This window comes from Scyliorhinus canicula, chromosome 3 (genome assembly GCF_902713615.1).
Source record: "Scyliorhinus canicula chromosome 3, sScyCan1.1, whole genome shotgun sequence".
NCBI classification, from domain to species: domain Eukaryota; kingdom Metazoa; phylum Chordata; class Chondrichthyes; order Carcharhiniformes; family Scyliorhinidae; genus Scyliorhinus; species Scyliorhinus canicula.
In genome coordinates, this window is record NC_052148.1 from 165313074 (window position 1) to 165333157 (window position 20084).

The 20084-nt window shown below is 41.7% G+C and overlaps 1 protein-coding gene across 1 annotated transcript in view; it reads left to right on the top strand.

Moving 5' to 3' along the window:
* The window catches only part of wdr1 (WD repeat domain 1), a 76550-nt gene that overhangs the window by 36699 nt on the left and 19767 nt on the right, over positions 1-20084 (top strand). The window contains exons 9-12 of the mRNA XM_038791650.1: positions 8448-8535; positions 11629-11785; positions 18796-18883; positions 19365-19475. Coding sequence (XP_038647578.1) covers positions 8448-8535; positions 11629-11785; positions 18796-18883; positions 19365-19475 — 444 coding nt within the window. The remainder of the gene's footprint in view (positions 1-8447; positions 8536-11628; positions 11786-18795; positions 18884-19364; positions 19476-20084) is intronic.

Genomic DNA, 20084 nt, shown 5'->3' on the forward strand with positions numbered 1-20084 from the left:
AAACTAGGTGGGAGAGAAGTAATTTTAATGTAGGCCTTGATAAAATACAGTGCTTGGAAAACTTTGTTCTAACATTTCTACTTGTGCTTTGGTGCCTGGCCCTAGTCCACCTCTGCCCCCAAGCTCCCTCAAAATTAAAAGTTGCCATATATTAACTCTGAAACGCAAGGTTCTGAATCTTTCATGCAGCATCATTGCCAAGTGAATAGCTGCTGCTCGCTTGATACTTGATACTGCTGTGTATCCCTTGGGGATCTCCAGAGTGGAGTACAGTCAGGAGACAACAGGACAACTCCCTTTCTATGGCATTGGCTGCTGTATGATAGGTTTAAAGGTCCAGTTTTTGACTGTTAGTGAATGGGGTGAGGTGATAGGTCTGTTTGTAGGTGTAGTTCGGATGGAAGTTGGTTGATTGTCAGGTGGGGAGTAGGGGCACTGGGGAGCAGTAACCCTGTTGGAGAATGATTGTGGGGGGGAAGAGGGTGGTCAGTTGTGTTGTTGCCCCTGTGTTATATCAGACTTTAATGTGTCCAGCATGTCCGTAGCTATCCAGGTAAGTACTGTGGACTCGAGAGCAGGGAGTTGCCCATCAGAACTTTTAACTTTCTGGTAAATTTTGATATAGGTACACCCATCAGGACTTCCACCGTTGATCTCAGCCATACATCTAGGGAGCCAGCAGATTTGGTCCATTAATACAAATGGTGCAAATGCGACAAGCAGACAAACAAACAACATTCAGCCACTACCACAAAATAACATTAGTTGCAGTATATGCCACCACAGTGTTACAATGTTACTGAGAACTAGTTTGTTTTATTGGTCTTCCACAAATCACGTATCTCTTAGCAAAAAATTTGTTAGTGTGTATTTCCCCCAAAAGATAACCAGAAATAGACCCACAATACTTTTTATTATTTCTTACAGTTGCACTGGTCAGCCTTGACTGGCTGATTTTCACAGGCAATGCCTTTTGCCTCCAGTAACATGACGACCATTATATCATGTGGGCTCTTTGATCTTTTCAGTCAGACTTATCCCTATGATTCCAATTCCCATTCTGCCCAACCATTTATCAAGTGTTGGAAAAAGGGCTAGCACATCTTGCATTGGAACAAAGGATTTGTGAGCAGGATTAGGCCATTCAGCCCATTGAGCATGCACTGCCATTCAATAAGCACAGCTGATCTGATTGTGGTCTCAACTTCACTTTGCAATCTTACCTCCATAAGCCAATATTCACTTGTCTATCAAAATCAGTCACATAGTGTGGAATTAATTTAATGACAACCTCTTCTGCTTTCTAGGAAAGAGAACTCTACATATAACCCTTTCAGAGAGAAAAATTCTCCCAATCTTTGTCTTAAATGATGACCTCTTATTCTTACACGGTGTTCCCTGGTTCTAGTCTCTACCGCAATAGAACCTTTTCCGGTATCTACCTTATCAAATCCCCTCAGCGTCTTGTGTTTCAATAAGGTCACCTCTTATTCTTCACTTACCATAGTTTCGTTGGCGGAATCTTCTAAACTCTAAGTCTCCACCACTGAAAACTAACCCATCAATTTCTAAAACTCCATTAATTGTTTTGTGATTTAAAAGGATGCAATGTTGCATAGAAATCTGGAGAACTATACTGTGGACGCTGGTTGCAGATGTATGATTCTGGGAAGATCTTTAAACTGCTATCAGAGAGTGAAGAGACTGGTTGGGGAATAAAAACTGGAGGAAGAATGGGAAAACATTGTCGAAACTTACTTAACTACTTTTCCTGTTTGGTTCAGGCTTGTGTTTTGCCGATGCAGTCTGTTTTTATCCGGTCCCGAGCCACTGTATCCAGAGTATGCTTTGAATTAGTTTAATTCAAAAAATTGTACGAAACATCCAGTTGAATAGCCGATCAATTGTGCGTCTATTGTATATTAAACAGATTTTAATACACCAACGTTTTTTTTAAATCTGCAAATCAGATATTTGGAGTTCAGGCTAGAGCTGAAAAAGACCACGGGCTGGATTCTCCACACCCCTACGCCAAAATCGCGGCCGGCGACAGGGCGGAGAATCCATTTCCCCGCACTGAATCGGGACTGGTGCCGGTTGTCCCATTCTGCGGGCCCCGGAAAGTGGCGTGCTTGGAGAGTACGCCACGCCGCATTTCACCTACCTGCGGTCATTGCTGGAGACCCACTCCGCCCTCGACCGGCAGAACTCCTGACAGCGTGGACCAGTCATGATCCTGCCAGTCGGGAAACTAGTGTGGCGGCTGTGGACTCAGTCCGCAGCCGCCCTGGTCAGGGGCGGGCCAATCGGAAGGCAGTGGGGGCCTTGTACGTGGCCGGGCAACGTTTGAGCAGCCGGTCAGGGTCTGGCACGTGACCAATCGGGGGGGGGGGGGGGGGGGGGGGGGGGGGGGGGGGGGGGGGGGGGGGGTCAATTTTTAATGTCCAGCTCTGCGGTCTAAGTCCTCCATGGAGCACGGCGTGGCCACTAGAGGCCCCCGCCATTTGCATGTGTGACTTCTGACCTAGAAGTGCGGAGGCTCGTATTTCTGCCTGGTCCCTACTAGCCCCCTGCAGGACTAGGAATATGTGGCCCTTTCCAAAGTCCACAGTTTTTATGGCGATGTGGGGACATTGTCCCAAAAACAGAGAATCCAACCCCAAGTGTTAAGAATAGATCATTTGACAGTAGGAGTAGGGGTGCAAAGGGAAGAATATACCAACAGCTGTGGGAGTGTGGGGTGCAGTAGTCGGGAAGCTGCAGCTGGAGCTGATGTGTGTAAACTAATTATCTTTCCATGGTCCAGTGGTTTGTATGCGCACCCTTGTTTATATGTCTAAATATATACAAAATAATTGCATGGTTATATTTGTTACTTTTTGGGAAAATATATTAATTGGCCATTAAAAAAAAATAAGGAAACTCATTACAAAAGGAATTTTGTATGAACTTGCTGCAATTTTTTGGACATCCTGAGCTGGCATTTGTAGCTATAATAGATATAAAGTAGGAAAGTGTTGATGCAACTGTACGAAGCATAGGTGAGACCGCACCTGGAGTATTGAGTACAGTTTTGTCCCCTTTATTTGAGGAAACATGTAGTGGCATTGGAGGCAGTTCAGAGGAGGTTCACAAGATTGATTCCAGAGGCGAGGGATTTATCTTGTGGAGAGATTGACCAGTTTAGGCCTATACTCTCTCGAGTTTAAGAGAATCAGGGGAGATCAATTGAGGTAATAAGATGATAAAAGGTATGGATAAACATGGAGTGGATGCTTCCTCTTGTCGGGCATTTTAGAACGAGAGTAGTGAATTTAAAACCGAGATGAGGAGAAACTACTTTTCCCAAAGGGTCATGAATCTGTGGAATTCGCTACCCCAAAGTACAGTGAATGCTGGGACAGTGAGGAAATTTAAGGAGGAGTTGGACAGGTGTTTAATTGGAAATGGGTTGAAGGGTTATGGAGAACGGGCAGATGAGACCATGATGAAATCAGCAATGACCTTGTTGAACAGTCGAGCAGGCTCAAGAGACTAAATTTCCTACTCCTGCTCCTAGTTCTTATGCTCGAAGAAAGAACTATTTTGTCTAATTCCAACTATTGGTCTGTAGCCCTGTGGGTAACAGCACCTTGAGCACAAATCTGATCTTGATTAATAAGGGGATATGGGGAAAATAATAATTACTTATTGTCACAAATAGGCTTCAATAAAGTTACTGTGAAAAGTCCCTAGTTGCCACATTCTGGCGCCTGTTCGGGATGCCGGTACGGGAATTAAACCTGTGCTGCCGCCTTGTTCTGCATTACAAGCCAGCTGTTTAGACCACTGTGCTAAGAAAAGGCAGGAGAATGGGGGTGAGAAAAATATCAGCCATGATTGAATGGCCTAATTCTGCTCCTTTTTCTTGTGCTTTATGAAAATGAAATGAAAATCGCTTATTGTCACAAGTAGGCTTCAAATGAAGTTACTGTTAAAAGCCCCTAGTCGCCACATTCCGGCGCCTGTTCGGGGAGGCTGGTACGGGAATTGAATCATGCTGCTTGCCTGCCTTGGTCTGCTTTCAAAGCCAACGATTTAGTTCTGTGCTAAACCAGCCTCATCTATATATGTATAATGCTTATACATTATGCAAATTTTTTTGTATGTGATAATATGCAGCTATGGTTGCACAGTGGTTAGCACTGCTGCCTCAGTGCCAGGTACCTGGATTCAATTCCGGTCTCCAGTGACTGTGTGGAGTTTGCACTTTCTCCCCAGGTCTGCGTGGTTTCCTCCCACGGACCAAAGATATGTAGGTTAGGTGGATTGGCCATGCTAAATTTCCCCTTAGTGTCCAAACGGTTAGGTGGGGCTATTGGTTTACTTAGATGGGGTGGTAGCATGGGCTTGGGAAGGGTGCTCTTTCCGAGGGTGGGCGCAGACTTGATGGGCTGAATAGCCTCCTTCTGCACTGCAGGGATTCTATGAATCAATCAAGATAATCTTCCTTAATTTGCTGTGATTTTTACATGTTTTATGACGTTATGTTCCTGGAAAATCATTTTTGCTAAAGATTAACTTTTCCGAAGAAACAAATCCTCTTGGGCTCGTGTTACTATTTATATTGAGATTATCATGACGAGAACAATCCTGAGCTATAACAATTGGAGAAATATTGTCCTTCAACAGAGGACATTGTAGAATAAAATGCCATAATTTGTGCTGTGGTGATTTGGCTTGGGCTTATTGGCATTGTTTGATAAGTGTTCAGAACGTTCTTAGTAAAATGCTCTCCGGATAGTGTGGCAATAAAGTTTTTCAATATATTTTTCATAAATAATTGGTGATACTTGCCAATAGAAAATCTTATTTCATTGTAGTTGACCATGAAAGGGCCAATCATCTTACAAGAACACCGATACTTTGCTTTTCCTATTCATTTTATGGGATGTGCCCTTCCCTAAATGCCCTTGAACTGAGTGGCTTTCTAAGCCATTTTATTGCTGTGGATCTAGAGTCGCAGGACTAGGAATGGAAGGCAGATTTCCTAAAGGACATTGATGAACCAGTTGGGGTTTCACCTGAGGAAGGAGCTGCGCTCCGAAAGCTCGTGTTTGAAACAAACCTGTTGGACTTTAACCTGGTGTTGTAAGACTCCTTACTATCATTATACTAATATTCAGATTTTAATAGGGTCTAAATTCCAACATCTGCCTTGATGGGATTCAAAACCGGCTCTCCTGAGACCTTCACCGTGTCTCTGGATTATTAATCCAGTGACGTTAACACAATGCTACTGTTTGCAGAGGGTGTAAATGATTTATCCAGGTTTACAAACGTTTTGTTCCTTGCAGAACAAATGATCTGTAATAATGTAAAAGATGTTCTGGCAACCACCAAATGAATTACATGGAATATGATTTTTTGTACTGGTGCAATGTGACTCACTTATGCTTGCTAATATGCAGCAACTTGTCCTCTGCAGGAAAAAGCAACATGTCCAGGCAATTGCACCTTTTGGAGTTAAACAAAAAGTGCAGGGAGGTAATAGTTCCCTGGTGCACTCTCATGGGAAGTCAAATTTGACTTGCCAACCAATCAGCACCTTTTTTCTCATGCAATATAAATTTTTTGCTTTCTTTGTCTTTCTTCATCCATGCTGATGAGCGCAAGACTAAAAACTTGCACAGCATGTCTCCTTTTTTTCACAATACCTCTGAAGTAATGTTCTACTGTTGGGTCTGAGAACTTTACAACAAGCATCTGGTGTTTGCTATAAACCACAGTCATATTTAAACTCGCCTTTGGTGATGTAATCTGGAGAGGGACACTTCATTGTGAATCCTATTGGGTCAGTTTCCAAATATACTGATCTTCCATGTAACTCCGTAAGCCTGCGGACCTCGCTGATTTGAACTGTAAATAGCTCTTTCAATCTCACTGAAGCAAATTCAGAAGTGACAGGCAAATGAAAGGATCTATGAAATACAAGGATGTTGATGAGCCGCCAATATCAATCTTGGGTTTTCTTAGTGCTAAATACTAACCATGAAGAGCATTCATCCTTGCACCTTTCAGAGGTGGATTAGGTTAATATCTTTCACTTAATCATATTCCTTAATTCTTAAGTTAATCAACTTTAATAAACAGTATTCATAGTTTCAAGAGCAAAATACCATGAATGCTAAAAATATGCAAAAAGCACAATGCTGGAAATTCTCCAGCCTGGTAGCATTTTGAGGGAAGAGAGGTAGTTCCAATGTTTCGGGTCAATAACTTTTCATCAGAACCGAAAATAATAATTTCATGCTGGAATTGATTTAAATGGAATTGTTAGTGGGCCTTGAGAGTTCAAATGTCCTGATCTAAATTCATAGCATGCAACTCCATTTTTCAGCAATGTCATAAGTGGGGGAAAGCTGTACATACAAATATTTGAGACAGCATGAATTCAGACTTTATATATTTGTAAAGTGTACTCTAGCTTCAAGCTCTTTGTAATAGCTGCAGTATGGATGATTTATCAACTGTAGTACACTATGCTGAGCATACCAATACTGTAATAGTTAAGCTTAACTAAATTAGTTAATCCAATTTTACAGTGGATGTAAATTGGTTGTGCTCTGAACAACAATAGAACCAACACACATTTATGAAGGCTAATTCCTGGTTTGAGTCACAGTCTTATTGCAAATGAAAGTTTGGAATAAGAATTTGATTTAATGGCTTGCTGCCACTTTTCAAAAAATGGTTTGAAATGCATCTATTTTTTATCTTGTCTCTCTATGCTAATTACTGAAGCTGTGATGATGCTTAAGATCGGTCAGAAATGTTGTCCTCAAAGTAATGATTCTCGAGGGCAATGAGTGATGGGCAAAACACCCTGGCCTGGACAGTGACACCAACATCCTGTGAAGGAAAAAAATAAATACGGTGATCCTAAGAATACAATCGTTGATACAGATACTCTGCATCAACCAACTTAACCATTAAGGACCATTCCTCCTTTCGCAATTTATGAATTGCTCATCATTAACTGGCCCTAAAAAGGTTTCCTGTGCAGCTCCTTTTTTTGATTAATTCATGGGATGTGGGTGTCGCTGGCTGGGCTAGCATTTATTGTCCATCCCTAATTGTCCTTTAGCTGAGTAGCTTGATATTCCATTTCAGATGGCATTTAAGAGTCAACCATATTGCTGTGGACCTGGTGTCTGAAAGGACATTAGTGAGCCAGATGGTTTTTTGCAACAATCAGCAATGATTGCATGGTGATTATTCGACTTTTAATTTTAGTTTGTTATTGAGTTCTGCTTTCCCCATTCACCACACTCCCAGGTCCGCAGAGCACTGCCCTCAGTCTCTGGATTATTAGTCCAGTGGCAATACCACTACACCAGCCCCATCTATTTTTCAATTGTCCAATCTAATATTAGTTGTTTATCTTGTTCACTTCTGTAGATTCTTAAAAGTACTGAATATTTGAGATTAAATCTAATATTTGGAGTATTCTACAGTATTCTACAGTGGAGAGATGTTTACCCAGGGCATTAATTTTATTTATTTATATATTTTTATTTTTCCAATTAATGTGGCCAATCCCCCTACCCTGCACATATTTGGTTTATGCGGGTGAGACCCCACAGACAAGGGGGTGAGAATGTGCAAACTCCACACAGTGACCCTGGGCCAAGATTGAACCCGGGTCCTCAGCGCCATGAGGCAGCAGTGCTAACCACTGCACCACTGTGCTGTCTTTACCCAGGCCATTTAATATTCTAACTATAATCATTTAGTAATTTACCTTGCATTTCCCTCAAATATTTTTCAGCATTGGTTTAAAGGAAAATATTTTAAAAAGCAGGCAAAAATATCTGTTCACTTTATTTCCTATATGCATCTCCCTTCTGTTCTTGGAAGTTATTGCTGGGCTGTGATTTCATGAGCATCATGTGCGGCCAGTATCCCTTGCAAATGACCTTTATTAATACCTTAATGATGACTGTCAAGATCATGGATTATCACAGTTGAGCTCGATCTTGTCTTTGCCTAAGATTTGCCCACATATTTTTGTCCAGGGTTGTTGATCAGTGATTAAATCAGGAAACCAAACCAAGGCATTTTACTTATGCTAACTAAAGAGGTCAGTTGTAATCCTGGTCTGGATTGGCTAATCAGCATAGCTCTTGAATCCACTTCTATGCTGCTTGGCTGCTGCACTGTGTAAACCCATTTGTCATTTGCAGTTCAGCTACTAACTAGCGTCAAACAATCTTGTACTGTTTCTGATGCATTTTCTTTGCTGAATTTTAGCTATTGTTCCATCTATTTGCCTAACGTTTTATTTATTCCTGAATTATACAGTTGATTTTGGTTGCAAAAGCAACTGCGTACAATAACTACCATTGTATTTATGCATTTGCCAAATATATCCAAAAATGTTTTGATTGGGCTGTTTTACTTTATAGGGGCACAGCAAATCCATTCAATCCTTGACAGTCCACACTGATGATGAGAAGCAGGCCATCTTCTCGGGCAGCCATGATGGTCATATCAATATCCTTTTTTCGGTGCATATATAAGTTCTGGTACTTTGACTGCTTCAGTTACCTGCCAAAATATCAAGCTGTGTAACTTGGAACCTGTTAGATGAAATGATTTAGCTTCTTTATTTTTCTCAATTCCTCCATCTTTTGTATGACTTTTTAAAAGAAATATCATCTGCATTTTCAGTTACTTCATTTCCTGTTTGTATTTTTTCATACAAATACAAAGACAAATACTGCAGATATAGCGGCACGTGGGTTAACATTACGGGTAGATGACTTTTAGCTCAACCGAAAGATTATCTTAAATGTCAGCTCTGCTGCTCTCCACAGGTAACCGCTGGACCTGTGATGTGTGTTTCCAGCAATTTCTGCTTTTATTTTAAATTTCTTCATTTTGTTCTACACTTCCTTGGCTTCAATCTGTTGAAATTTACTTATCAGTTTGTAGACATTTAATTATTGGAGCAATTTTGGAATTTGCCGTTAATGTATTGCTTTATTTAGGCAATATAGTAACATGTATTTTGCTTCCTTCTCTGCCAAGGCTCATGTTTTATAGTCCTGCTTGAAAATGCAAAAAAAATAAAATGCCTTAAAATTGGAAAAATTAGCCTTCCCTGTAGTTATATACTTGGTGATATGTTCTTTTTGTAACACGTTTGAGTTACTTTATTAGTCTGTGAATTCTATTTAGGTCTGAAGTATGGACCATTTAAAGCTCAGTGAAGTAGGACTTCAGGAATGACCTCCATGGCTTTTATCTTTTCTTTTCAGTTTTTGTAGTAAGGTAATGCTGTGGATCAGTTGTTCGATTATGTTTTAATGGTTGAGTTTCAGGTATTCATTATTCTGCCAGGTACAACAGTGCTGGTCTCTACTCTAGTCTAACAACAGCACTTCCCTTCAGTCTGAAAAGCAGAGACTGAAAATCTGAAACCAAAACAGAAACTGCTGGAATTACTGATGGAAATACTCAGAAGTCATTGACCTAAGAAAACATTTAACTCTGTTTCTCGCTCTAAAGAATACTGTCTGACTTGCTGGGTATTTCTCGTTTTCTGATTATGTATCTTGTGGTCTGAATTAAATATGTTTCAAGTATCCACTTGCTTTTCTGAAGCCAGACATTGGGAAAAAATGTTCTTTGGTTGTTGCAGTTCCATGTTGCCAAAATTAATGCAATTACGCTTTGCTTCTATGAGCAGACTTCACTTTCTCACCTGATTGAGGGCTTTATAAGCAAGTTTCTCCTCGCTGTACCAAGCTTTTACTTGGGTGCTGTTTAGTTGCATGACTATCTCTCTCTTCCTTTTCTCTCTAGGGAAACTTATGTTTCTTCTTCCTGGTTGGTGTTACATTACATGGATTTTAGTAAGGCATTTGATAAGGTTCCCCATGGTAGGCTTATGCAGAAAGTAAGGAGGCATGGGATAGTGGGAAATTTGGCCAGTTGGATAACAAACTGGCTAACCGATAGAAGACAGAGAGTTGTGGTGGATGGCAAATATTCAGCCTGGAGCCCAGTTATCAGTGGCGTACCGCAGGGATCAGTTCTGGGTCCTCTGCTGTTTGTGATTTTCATTAACGACTTGGATGAGGGAATTGAAGGGTGGGTCAGTAAATTTGCAGACGATACGAAGGTTGGTGGAGTTGTGGATAGTGAGGAGGGCTGTTGTCGGCTTCAAAGAGACATAGAATGCAGAGCTGGGCTGAGAAGTGGCAGATAGAGTTTAACCCTGACAAGTGAGAGGTTGTCCATTTTGGAAGGACAAATATGAATGCGGAATACAGGGTTAATGGTAGGGTTCTTGGCAATGTGGAGGAGCAGAGAGATCTTGGGGTCTATGTTCATAGATCTTTGAAAGTTGCCACTCAAGTGGATAGAGCTGTGAAGAAGGCCTATGGTGTGCTAGCGTTCATTAGCAGAGGGATTGAATTTAAGAGCCGTGAGGTGATGATGCAGCTGTACAAAACCTTGGTCAGGCCACATTTGGAGTACTGTGTGCAGTTCTGGTCACCTCATTTAGGAAGGATGTGGAAGCTTTGGAAAAGGTGCAAAGGAGATTTACCAGGATGTTGCCTGGAATGGAGAGTAGGTCATACGAGGAAAGGTTGAGGGTGCTAGGCCTTTTCTCATTAGAACGGAGAAGGATGAGGGGCGACTTGATAGAGGTTTATAAGATGATCAGGGGAATAGATAGAGTAGACAGTCAGAGACTTTTTCCCCAGGTGGAACACGCCATTACAAGGGGACATAAATTTAAGGTAAATGGTGGAAGATATAGGGGGGATGCCAGAGGTAGGTTCTTTACCCAGAGAGTAGTGGGGGCATGGAATGCACTGCCTGTGGAAGTAGTTGAGTCGGAAAAGTTAGGGACCTTCAAGCGGCTATTGAATAGGTACATGGATTAGGGTAGAATAATGGAGTGTAGGTTAACTAATTAAGGGCAGCACGGTAGCATTGTGGATAGCACAATTGCTTCACAGCTCCAGGGTCCCAAGTTCGATTTCGACTTGGGTCGCTGTCTGTGTGGAGTCTGCACATCCTCCCCGTGACTGCGTGGGTTTCCTCCGGGTACTCCTGTTTCCTCCCACAGTCCAAAGATGTGCAGGTTGGGTGGATTGGCCATGAAAAATTGTCCAAAATTCTATGATTAACCTAGGACAAAAGTTCGGCGCAACATCGTGGACCGAAGGGCCTGTTCTGTGCTGTATTTCTCTATCTATCTATCTATTAATAGACTGGTCAGTAAAACCAGCTTTTTCTTTCACACACCAGACGTTTGAATACCTCTTCAGTGCCTGCAACCTGTGGCTTTGTTGCTCACCCTGTGTGAATTTATTGTTTTAAAGCACTACACTTAAATATAATTCATTGACAAAACCTTTCCATTGTTTAAAAAAAAAGAAATGCAAGATATGTTGAAGTTCTATTGAATACATTTAATTTTTGAGAAAAAAACCTTATTATCAAACTTGGAATCAATCCATAAAGATTGCACTCAAATTATACTGCTTCCCTCAGATGTGTCATGCAATACTTTTGAATGTGTTTGACAAAGTGTTTGCTTTAATATTTCCTTGACTAATAAGGTCTCACATAATTGGAATGCTCAAACTGGAGAGAATGATACTTTTGCAGGGAAAGGGCACACGAACCAGGTGCAATGTATGGTGGTCAATGACTCAAATGAGCTGGTCACTTGTGGTATGGATGATGATGTGCGTTTCACAAATATAATCAAGAAAGAATACAAGTAAGATGCTGTTACATTGTTGCATATTTTACTGTTATCAGCTAGTATGTATCCTGTTTCAAAATCTGAAACTTTGCTGAGTCGTGTCCTTTTAGGATGTAAGGTCTCTCCTTAACAATTAGTTGCACTTGGTTAACACCTTTAGTATCGACTATGGGGTTGGAAAAGCTGCTTTTGCAAGCAGAATATGGTGGTTGTAAATGGTCTGGTGCAGACCAGGGATGGGGAATGGAGTTGAGTGCAAAAGACTGGAGTTTAGTGGGAGCCCAAAACAATATTTCAGTCTCGTGCTCAGAGGAGATTTAAGATTTAACAAACAGGCAGATTAATGGCTGGTTTAGCTCAGTGGGCTAGGTAGCTGGTTTGTAATGCAGCACAAGGCCAGCAGCATGGGTTCAATTTCCGTACCAGCTTACCTGAACAGGTGCCAGATTGTGGTGACTAGGGGCTTTGTAACTTCATACTTGTGGCAATAAAAGATTATTGTTGTTATTGGATGGGTCTTACCAGGGCGGCAAAGTGGCAGTGGTTAGCACTACTGCCTTGCACTGTCAGGGATCTGGTTTTCATTCTGATGACTGTGTGGAGTTTGTATATTCTCCCCATGTCTGCGAGGGTTTCATCCAGGTGCTCCGGTTTCCTGGATGTCTAAAGAATTGCAGGTTAGGTGGATTGGCCATGCTAAATTTTTCTTTTAGGTGGAGTTGCAGGAGTAGAGTGGTGGAGTGGTCTTTCAAGTGGTCGGTGCAGACTCAATCGGCCGAATGGCCTCCTCCTGCACTGTAGGGATTGTATGCTTCATTGCCAGTGGAGGATTCCAAATGGTAGATGTGGAAACCAATCTCACTTGTGCACATGATGTCACCAATTGACAGAATGTGGAAGAGGGAGTTGAGGATGAATCCTTGTGGACCCAGGGTTTATAGAGCTCAGAGGGAAAAGGAAGTTATTGCTGGGAGTGATTTTTTTTTTTAAAAAGCTTTTCATGTGAATGGTGTAGGTGACCATGTCAAAGGCTGCAGAGGGGTTGAGAGAAAGATTATGCACACAAGTGTATGTTGCTCAATGTTGTTGAGAGTGGAGTGGTGAGCAATTGATATTGGCAAGATGTCACCTTCGCCCAGATATCATGGCTTAATATCGTCAATTAAAGCCATGTTGCTCCACGAAATGTGGTAGAGTAAACCATTGGCATGTTGAAACAACATTTGGGGAATCTTGGAATATTCGGCAGATCAGTTGGCAAGGTTCATGGCCTGTAGCATGTTGTTCAACCTCTCTGACACAAAGACAACTCTTGGCATCAATTATATGGTGACCAGCTGAGAAGCAAGAGCACGAGGTAGAAGAGGTGGTGAGGAGGCAACCGAGGTGCCCCTTTCTACTCGGGCTATCTGCGAAGAACTAGAGAGCAATATCATTAATACAACTCCATTTGCTAACCATTCTGCACCTTGCTTCCCTCTGTCACTGCCATGATGCAAAAATTAAAGGTGTAACAAACTGAACATTCCAAAAGAAATTTCTAAAATGAAATTGTCAGATTGCATACAAAAATCAACAGATTTTTCTTTTGTATTCCCTTATTGTGTTTCTTGTCTGGGTGCCACTGTCTGTCCTCGTGTTCTTGCGTAATACTACCTCTGGCTGTGGATGGCTGCTGATGTTTAGCAGATGATCCACCATATATGGTCTTGGAGGTTGCCCTCTAGCAGCTCTGGGCTTAGCTGTGTTTTGGACCTAATAATTCATGAGAGGCAGCTGTTTGGGCTGGCTGGTTGAGTGTCAACAGCAAGGCACAGTGGCAAAACGAATACCCTCCTCTGACACAACTGCAATCTTCCTCATGCAGCCATGGTCACACTGGGGCATGCCCGATGGTCGCTTTTGGGCTGGAATTTCAACAGCTCCACTAAATGTAATATCAGTAACTGTGAATTCCTCAGATTAACAGATTTGGCATCATCCTGTTCCCTCACAAGGTTGCACTAAGAAACAAAGTAAGAAGTATTACAACACCAGGTTTAGTTCCAACATGTTTCTTTCGAATCAGCTAGTGATTCGAAACAAACCAGTTGGACTTTAACCTGATGTTGTAAGACTTCTTACTGTGCCCATTCCAGTCCAACGCTGGTGTCTCCACATCATGGCTAAGAAACAAAGGAGTTTGGTTGTGGTGTGGAACTAGGGAGGGGTGGAGAAGAATTAGTACTTACACCACCTGCAACTTGCAAGTCAGGAGTATGTTGGGTCAGAGGGAATCGGATGCATGAAGGATGAGGTATGATAATATGAACACTTTCTCATTTTAAACACAAACATCCACCTTTTTAAAAAACTGACTGGTGGTTGTATGGTAAATTAAGTAATATGAGAGGTCATTAAATTAGCACAGTGTCTCGATCCTTGGGGTATTGACCTCCATGGCTATCTGTTTCCACTGCCTTCTGAATGAGTGGCTTGGGTCACTGTCTGTGCGGTGTCTGTACGTTCTCCCTGTGTGCGCGTGGGTTTCCTCCTGGTGCTCTGGTTTCCTCCCACAGTCCAAAGATGTGCAGTTAGGTGGATTGGCCATGCTAAAATTGCCCTTTGTGTCCAAAATTGCCCTTTTGGGAGGGGTTACTGGGTTATGGGGTAGGGTGGAGGTGTGGTCTTGGGTAGGGTGCTCTTTGCAAGAGCCGGTGCAGACTCGATGGGCCGAATGGCCTCCTTCTGCACTGTACATTCTATGGTCTGAATGCCGTGACAGCCTCCTGGCCACATTTGCCCTCCTCGCCACCTGCTCCAACAAAGCCTTCAGTGCAGCATCCAATAACCTTGGAACCCACTCCCATGTACCAATGTTTCCAAGGTCATGCTCCCCACATATCTGCCAGCACTTGATGTATTGAGATGCCTTGTAAGAAGCGGAGGCTAGCTTTAAATGACTCTAAGCCTTTCTTTTCTTTACTTTTGTCTATATTTTGCCCAATATTTACAAGAATCCCACATTTACTGACGCCTTATTTTCTGAAGTTTCTCCAGCTCCATCGCATCTGTTCAGGTGAAGCAACTTTTATATTACTGATTTATTGCACCTTCCATTTTTATCAACGGACAATTGCCTCCTGTTGTGGTTGACTAGGCTTTCAATCATGTCCATTCTTTTTCTCTTCTGCTTTTGCTCGTTTTTCCCAGAACTTTAATAGGGTTCCCCTTGTCCTCACATTCCCCTCAAACCAGCTTCCATATTCAACAGGTCGTCTTCTGCCATTTCTGCCACTTTCAGCATAACGCCACCACCAAGCACACCTTCCCCTCTCCCTGCTTTCATATTCTGGAAAAAAAACTATTCCCGCTGTGATACTCTAATCCAGTGTTTTCAAACCTTTCTCCCGGGATCCAGTTTTGACAACCTTCGCAACAGACTGTTTTTGCTTGCCTTGATGTGACAGGTGGTGCTGCTTGGTCTTCACAATCTCACTCCAATCAGGTTTACAGGAAGAGAGCGCAATGTGTATATCAGGTGCAGACTTCAACCAATTCCTTTGTGCCGTCTTCATTTTTGAGAGGATGGAAAATCCAACTTCGCACATGTAGTTCATTGTGAAGGGCAAATAGCAAAATACTTGCTTTACTCAGCACTGGATGCTCCTCGGAGATGCGACTTCAGAATGATAGTCTCAAATGCTGACAGTCTCATGGACTTGTGGCGTGTGTTTAATGTGCTGCAGGTGAGGTGCAGATGTTCAGTCTCTTCATTTGGAGTCAGCTGTAGTTAATAATCAACTCTGGGGTCTCAAACTCAAAAGGATTTTCACTCGCCTCTTTTCAAAATCTGAAACTTCTGTAAAGTAGCGACAAAATCTGTTGATTAGCGCAGACAGATGTGACTGAATAAGGCTATTGATAGTTCCCCGACTAACACTTTTCTTTGATATGTCAAAGTAGTTTTGGCTTTGTATTCTCAATATCAATGACTTTTGGGATGCGTCTACGTTGTCAAAAACAATCATCCTTTGCAATTTGCAGTTTAGTTGTTCAGAATTGAAAAGATGTCTGCAAGCTAAGACATAATTAGCATTCAAGTTTCATCACCAAACAAATCAGCCAGACGGCATGATTTTCAAGGAGGAAAATGATTTCAAACAATGTCCTGACCAGCTTACTCCCTAATCCTTATTAGAACTCCGCTGTTTTGCCCAGCCATGTTGACTGGCCCATCACTTGTGATTCCTCTCCAATGAAGCTAGTCGAGCCCGCACTTTATAACCAGATAACTACAAGGCTTCAAAAATCTGTGCGCTAATTATGCTGGTTGGTAATGTCATGGTAGCACAGCAAATCCTCAACAAATTCATTGTGCTGAACATACCCAAGTTAAACTGGCACGGTTGCACAATCTTGAAATGTCTGTACTTCCATCTAGTTGTATTGAGAGTTCCTGTGCTGACTTTAAACAAGAAATAAACTGGGCTTCTAAATTCTCAGCAATATCACAAATTCGGCAAGCCTACTGTGTTATTACTAAGTTATTACTCCTGACTTTTCAGGAGCTTTTGAATTTTACCCCCTCAAGAATTTATTCACTTATGGTATAATTCTGTCAGTGGTTGGAACTTTCGGCCTTTCCTGTTGGGACGGCACATTATTTAGCTGACCTGGACCATATGAGCCATGTGTAATCTGCAGGGAGAATTAATCTCTTTGTTACAGTATGGGGCATTTTTTTCTTGAGCTACATGGTGAGGTATCATATAAGAGGCTAGCTGTGTTTTGTCATTCCATATTACATTCCTGCTAAGGACTAGAGCTGAAGTTCTCGCTGTATCTTTTGAAAAAATTTGGTTTGTCCTCCAAATCGCCATGCTTGGTCTTTAAATGCCTTTGAAGTCTTGAGGGTTTTAAACTCATTTACCAGTACTTCCCTGCATTTATTGCACATGGGCTTTGCATCCTGATTTGCATTGGCACAATTAACAAAGCCATTTCTCTATAAAACATTTTTATACTGCTTTGTTCCTGATTTCAATTCTTTGTTGGCTGTTCACCAGGGCACTGGAATTCTGTACAGCGCTGCGCTAGTGCTGTTTTTTCCTGCAATGACTCTCCAAGGCAGCACTGTCCATATTCAGTTGTGAGATCCTGGCCAGGAGGAACACTAGCCCTCTCTTCCTTTATAACAAAACAATCCATCTTCACAATCCTGTTGCTTTTTCTTTCTTGTAGTTCGAAAATGGAGGAAGCTCTTCTCCGTGATTGTGCGCCAATAGCCTGGCGTGTAGGGCGCTTGACGTCAAGCATACATAGTCGGTGCATGACCTGATTTCTGCTGCCCCTTCTGGCTGGAAGGGTATCGTCCGCGTTTAAAAACCAGTATGGGCCGTTCGTCGCTTCTCCCACGATCGGGAGCACTGCGACTGTTCATTCTGTGACCCTCCTGATGCTCTCGTGCCACCTGCACTTTGAAAATCCCTGCTCTAATTTATCCTGTTGTCCCTCCAGCATCCCTTCCCTTTCCATGCAAGTGCAGAAGGTGCAACACCTGCTTTCTTTACCTCATTCTGTACTTGTGCTACTTTCGTTTCAATATACTGGATCCACTCCTCGTATTGTGGTCTCCTTTACACTGGAGAGACCAAATGCTGGTTTTGCTGAACACCTCTGTCCAGTCTGTATGCGTGATCCTGATCTCCCAATTTCCTGTCATTTTAATTCCCCCATCTTGCTTCCAATCTGACCTTTCTGTCATTGGACTGCCACAGTGTTCCAATGAAGCTGAACACAAGCTTGAGGAACAGCTCCAATAATCGACTGGAAACTTTGCAGTCTTCTAGATTGATCGTAGGTTTGGTTATTTATGTTTTTCAAATTTCCATAACTTTTGCACTGCAGCTGCCATTTACATGAACTCTCGGCACAGATCTTTTATTTATTTACTTGCCCATTAACATGGCTTTGGCCCAGCGCTGAGATATTTTTTCATTTAATCCCTTCTGCTCTTCAACCTATCACAGGCCTTCCTTTTGCCGTTCTTCCCACCCTCCATCTTTCTCCTTGCTAAAAATGGAATTGGCTTTTAACTCTTCCCAATTCTAATGAAAGATCGCAGATCTAAAACGTTAACCTTGAGACGCCCTTCGTTGATGCTGCCAGACCTGAGTATTTTGAGCACTTTGTTTTTACTTTAACTTTATGTAGTGCTAGCTACTCGGGTCTTTTCCTTCTGATGTTTCCAGACAATCAGCAGCATAGTCAGCACTGGATGGTTACTAAAATCATAGAAACAAATCATAGTATCATAGAATTTGCAGTGCAGAAGGAGGCCCATCATGTTTGCACCGGCCCTTGGAAAGAGCACCCTACTTAAGCCCACACCTCCACTCTATCCCAGTAACCCCACCTAACCTTTTTGGACACTAAGGGGAATTTAGTGTGGCCAGTCCACCTAACCTGCACATCTTTGGACTGTGGAAGGAAACCGGAGCATCCGGAGGAAACCCACGCGGACACTGGGAGAAAATGCAGACTCCGCACGGACAGTGACCCAAGCCGGGAATCGAACCTGTGACCATGGAGCTGTGAAGAAACAGTGCTAACCACTGTGCTACCGTGCCGCCCATAGAAAGTTGGAGTGCTGCCTGCATTGCAGTCAAACGAGCACGGATTAATTACATATTGCAATCCCGGTGCTGACTTTTCAGGAGCCTTTGAATTTTACCCCCTCAAGAATTTATTCACTTATGGTATAATTCTGTCAGTGGTTGGAACTTTCGGCCTTTCCTGTTGGGACGGCACATCCCGCAACGGGTTTCATAGCGGAAAGGTGTGCATTCAACGGGAAACTCCATTGACAATGGCGGGACCAGAAGATCCTACCACCAGTCAATGGCTGACCACTCCTTGCCACTGCGCAACACATGATGAATTGTGCAGTAAATCCCAGCCTCACATGTCTGTTAGCAGTACTGCTTGCATATGTTCTATCTATGTTCTAGCTACGTAATATTTTCACTGCATATTGTTTATAGTACTGAAGACCGAGTAAAGATGGATGCCCAACCCAAGGGTGTTGCAGTTGGTCCTGGTGGCTATACAGTGGTCGTTTGCATTGGGCAGGTAATAACTATTGTCCACTTGTGGATAACATGCAGTTTTACATCTAATATAACGGTATTATTTTAAAGTTTTTAAAAAATATTTTATTAGCCTCTTAACTGTGCTTGTAATGAATAACTGCATCATTTGCTTAAGTGTAAATATATAGCTTTTATTTTTAGCTATAGGATTGAAGTGCTCAAGTTTTTCATCAAGGCACATGAAGTCCAATCTTAATAGTAGCTAGTGGACTGTGGAACAAATGGCTGCATTTGTGACCTTCACACCCAGTACACCGTGCATCCATAAAACATATAATGCACATCATTACAACTTTATTCTGCCTCCAATTCAATGAAAAAAATTAATTCGTTAGCTAATAATTTCTAACTGGTTAAATTAAAAGCAATTATTTAGCTTGTGACTCTGAAGGTTGTATTAATTCTCAAATTGGAACCCAGGACTTGTGTAAAAACGGTATTAAATTTGCTCATCTGTTCAGATTGTACTGCTAAAGGACAAGAAGAAAGTCTTTGTGATCGAGAACGTCGATTATGATCCGAGATGTGTAGCAATTCATCCTGGAGGAGGAACTGTGGCTGTGGGAGGAAATGTAAGATATGTCTTCTGTTTATCATTGTTGGAAAATATTTTTTAGTTGATACGGAGTCTTGAGGAATAAACCTCTTATAGAGACTTATTACTTGTTTAATTGAGCTGTAGTTGTGCCAAAATGTGCATCAAATATGCATAGTCAGTGAACATGAATATTGTCAAATATGCACCAATGTAAAAATATATTTATTCCTTCAAAATTGTAGTAATATGCTTGTAATACAAGCTCACTGGGGTATTAATTTTAGCATGACATTTTATATTAATATATGTATTTAATTTTCAATGTTGGTGTTCTATTGAAATATTCAGCTTCCGGTTGCATTTTAATTTTCTGGCATTTGTCTGCATGTTTGAATTAGTAATCTTTTAAAATTCTGTGACTATTGAAGGAAGTGGTAACTTTGATAATTGAGCAGATAGATTTTAAATAAGTGGGCGTCTGTCAGTAAGAAAACTGCATCATGGTGCAGTAGGATGCAGTGAAATATTTTCAATAGGCAAGGAAATGACATTTGCAAATTCTGTGTAGTATTATTTTGTTCTGCCTTTTAAAAATGACTAAGTAGGAAGTTACTGTATAATCTATAATTTTCAAACATGTTTT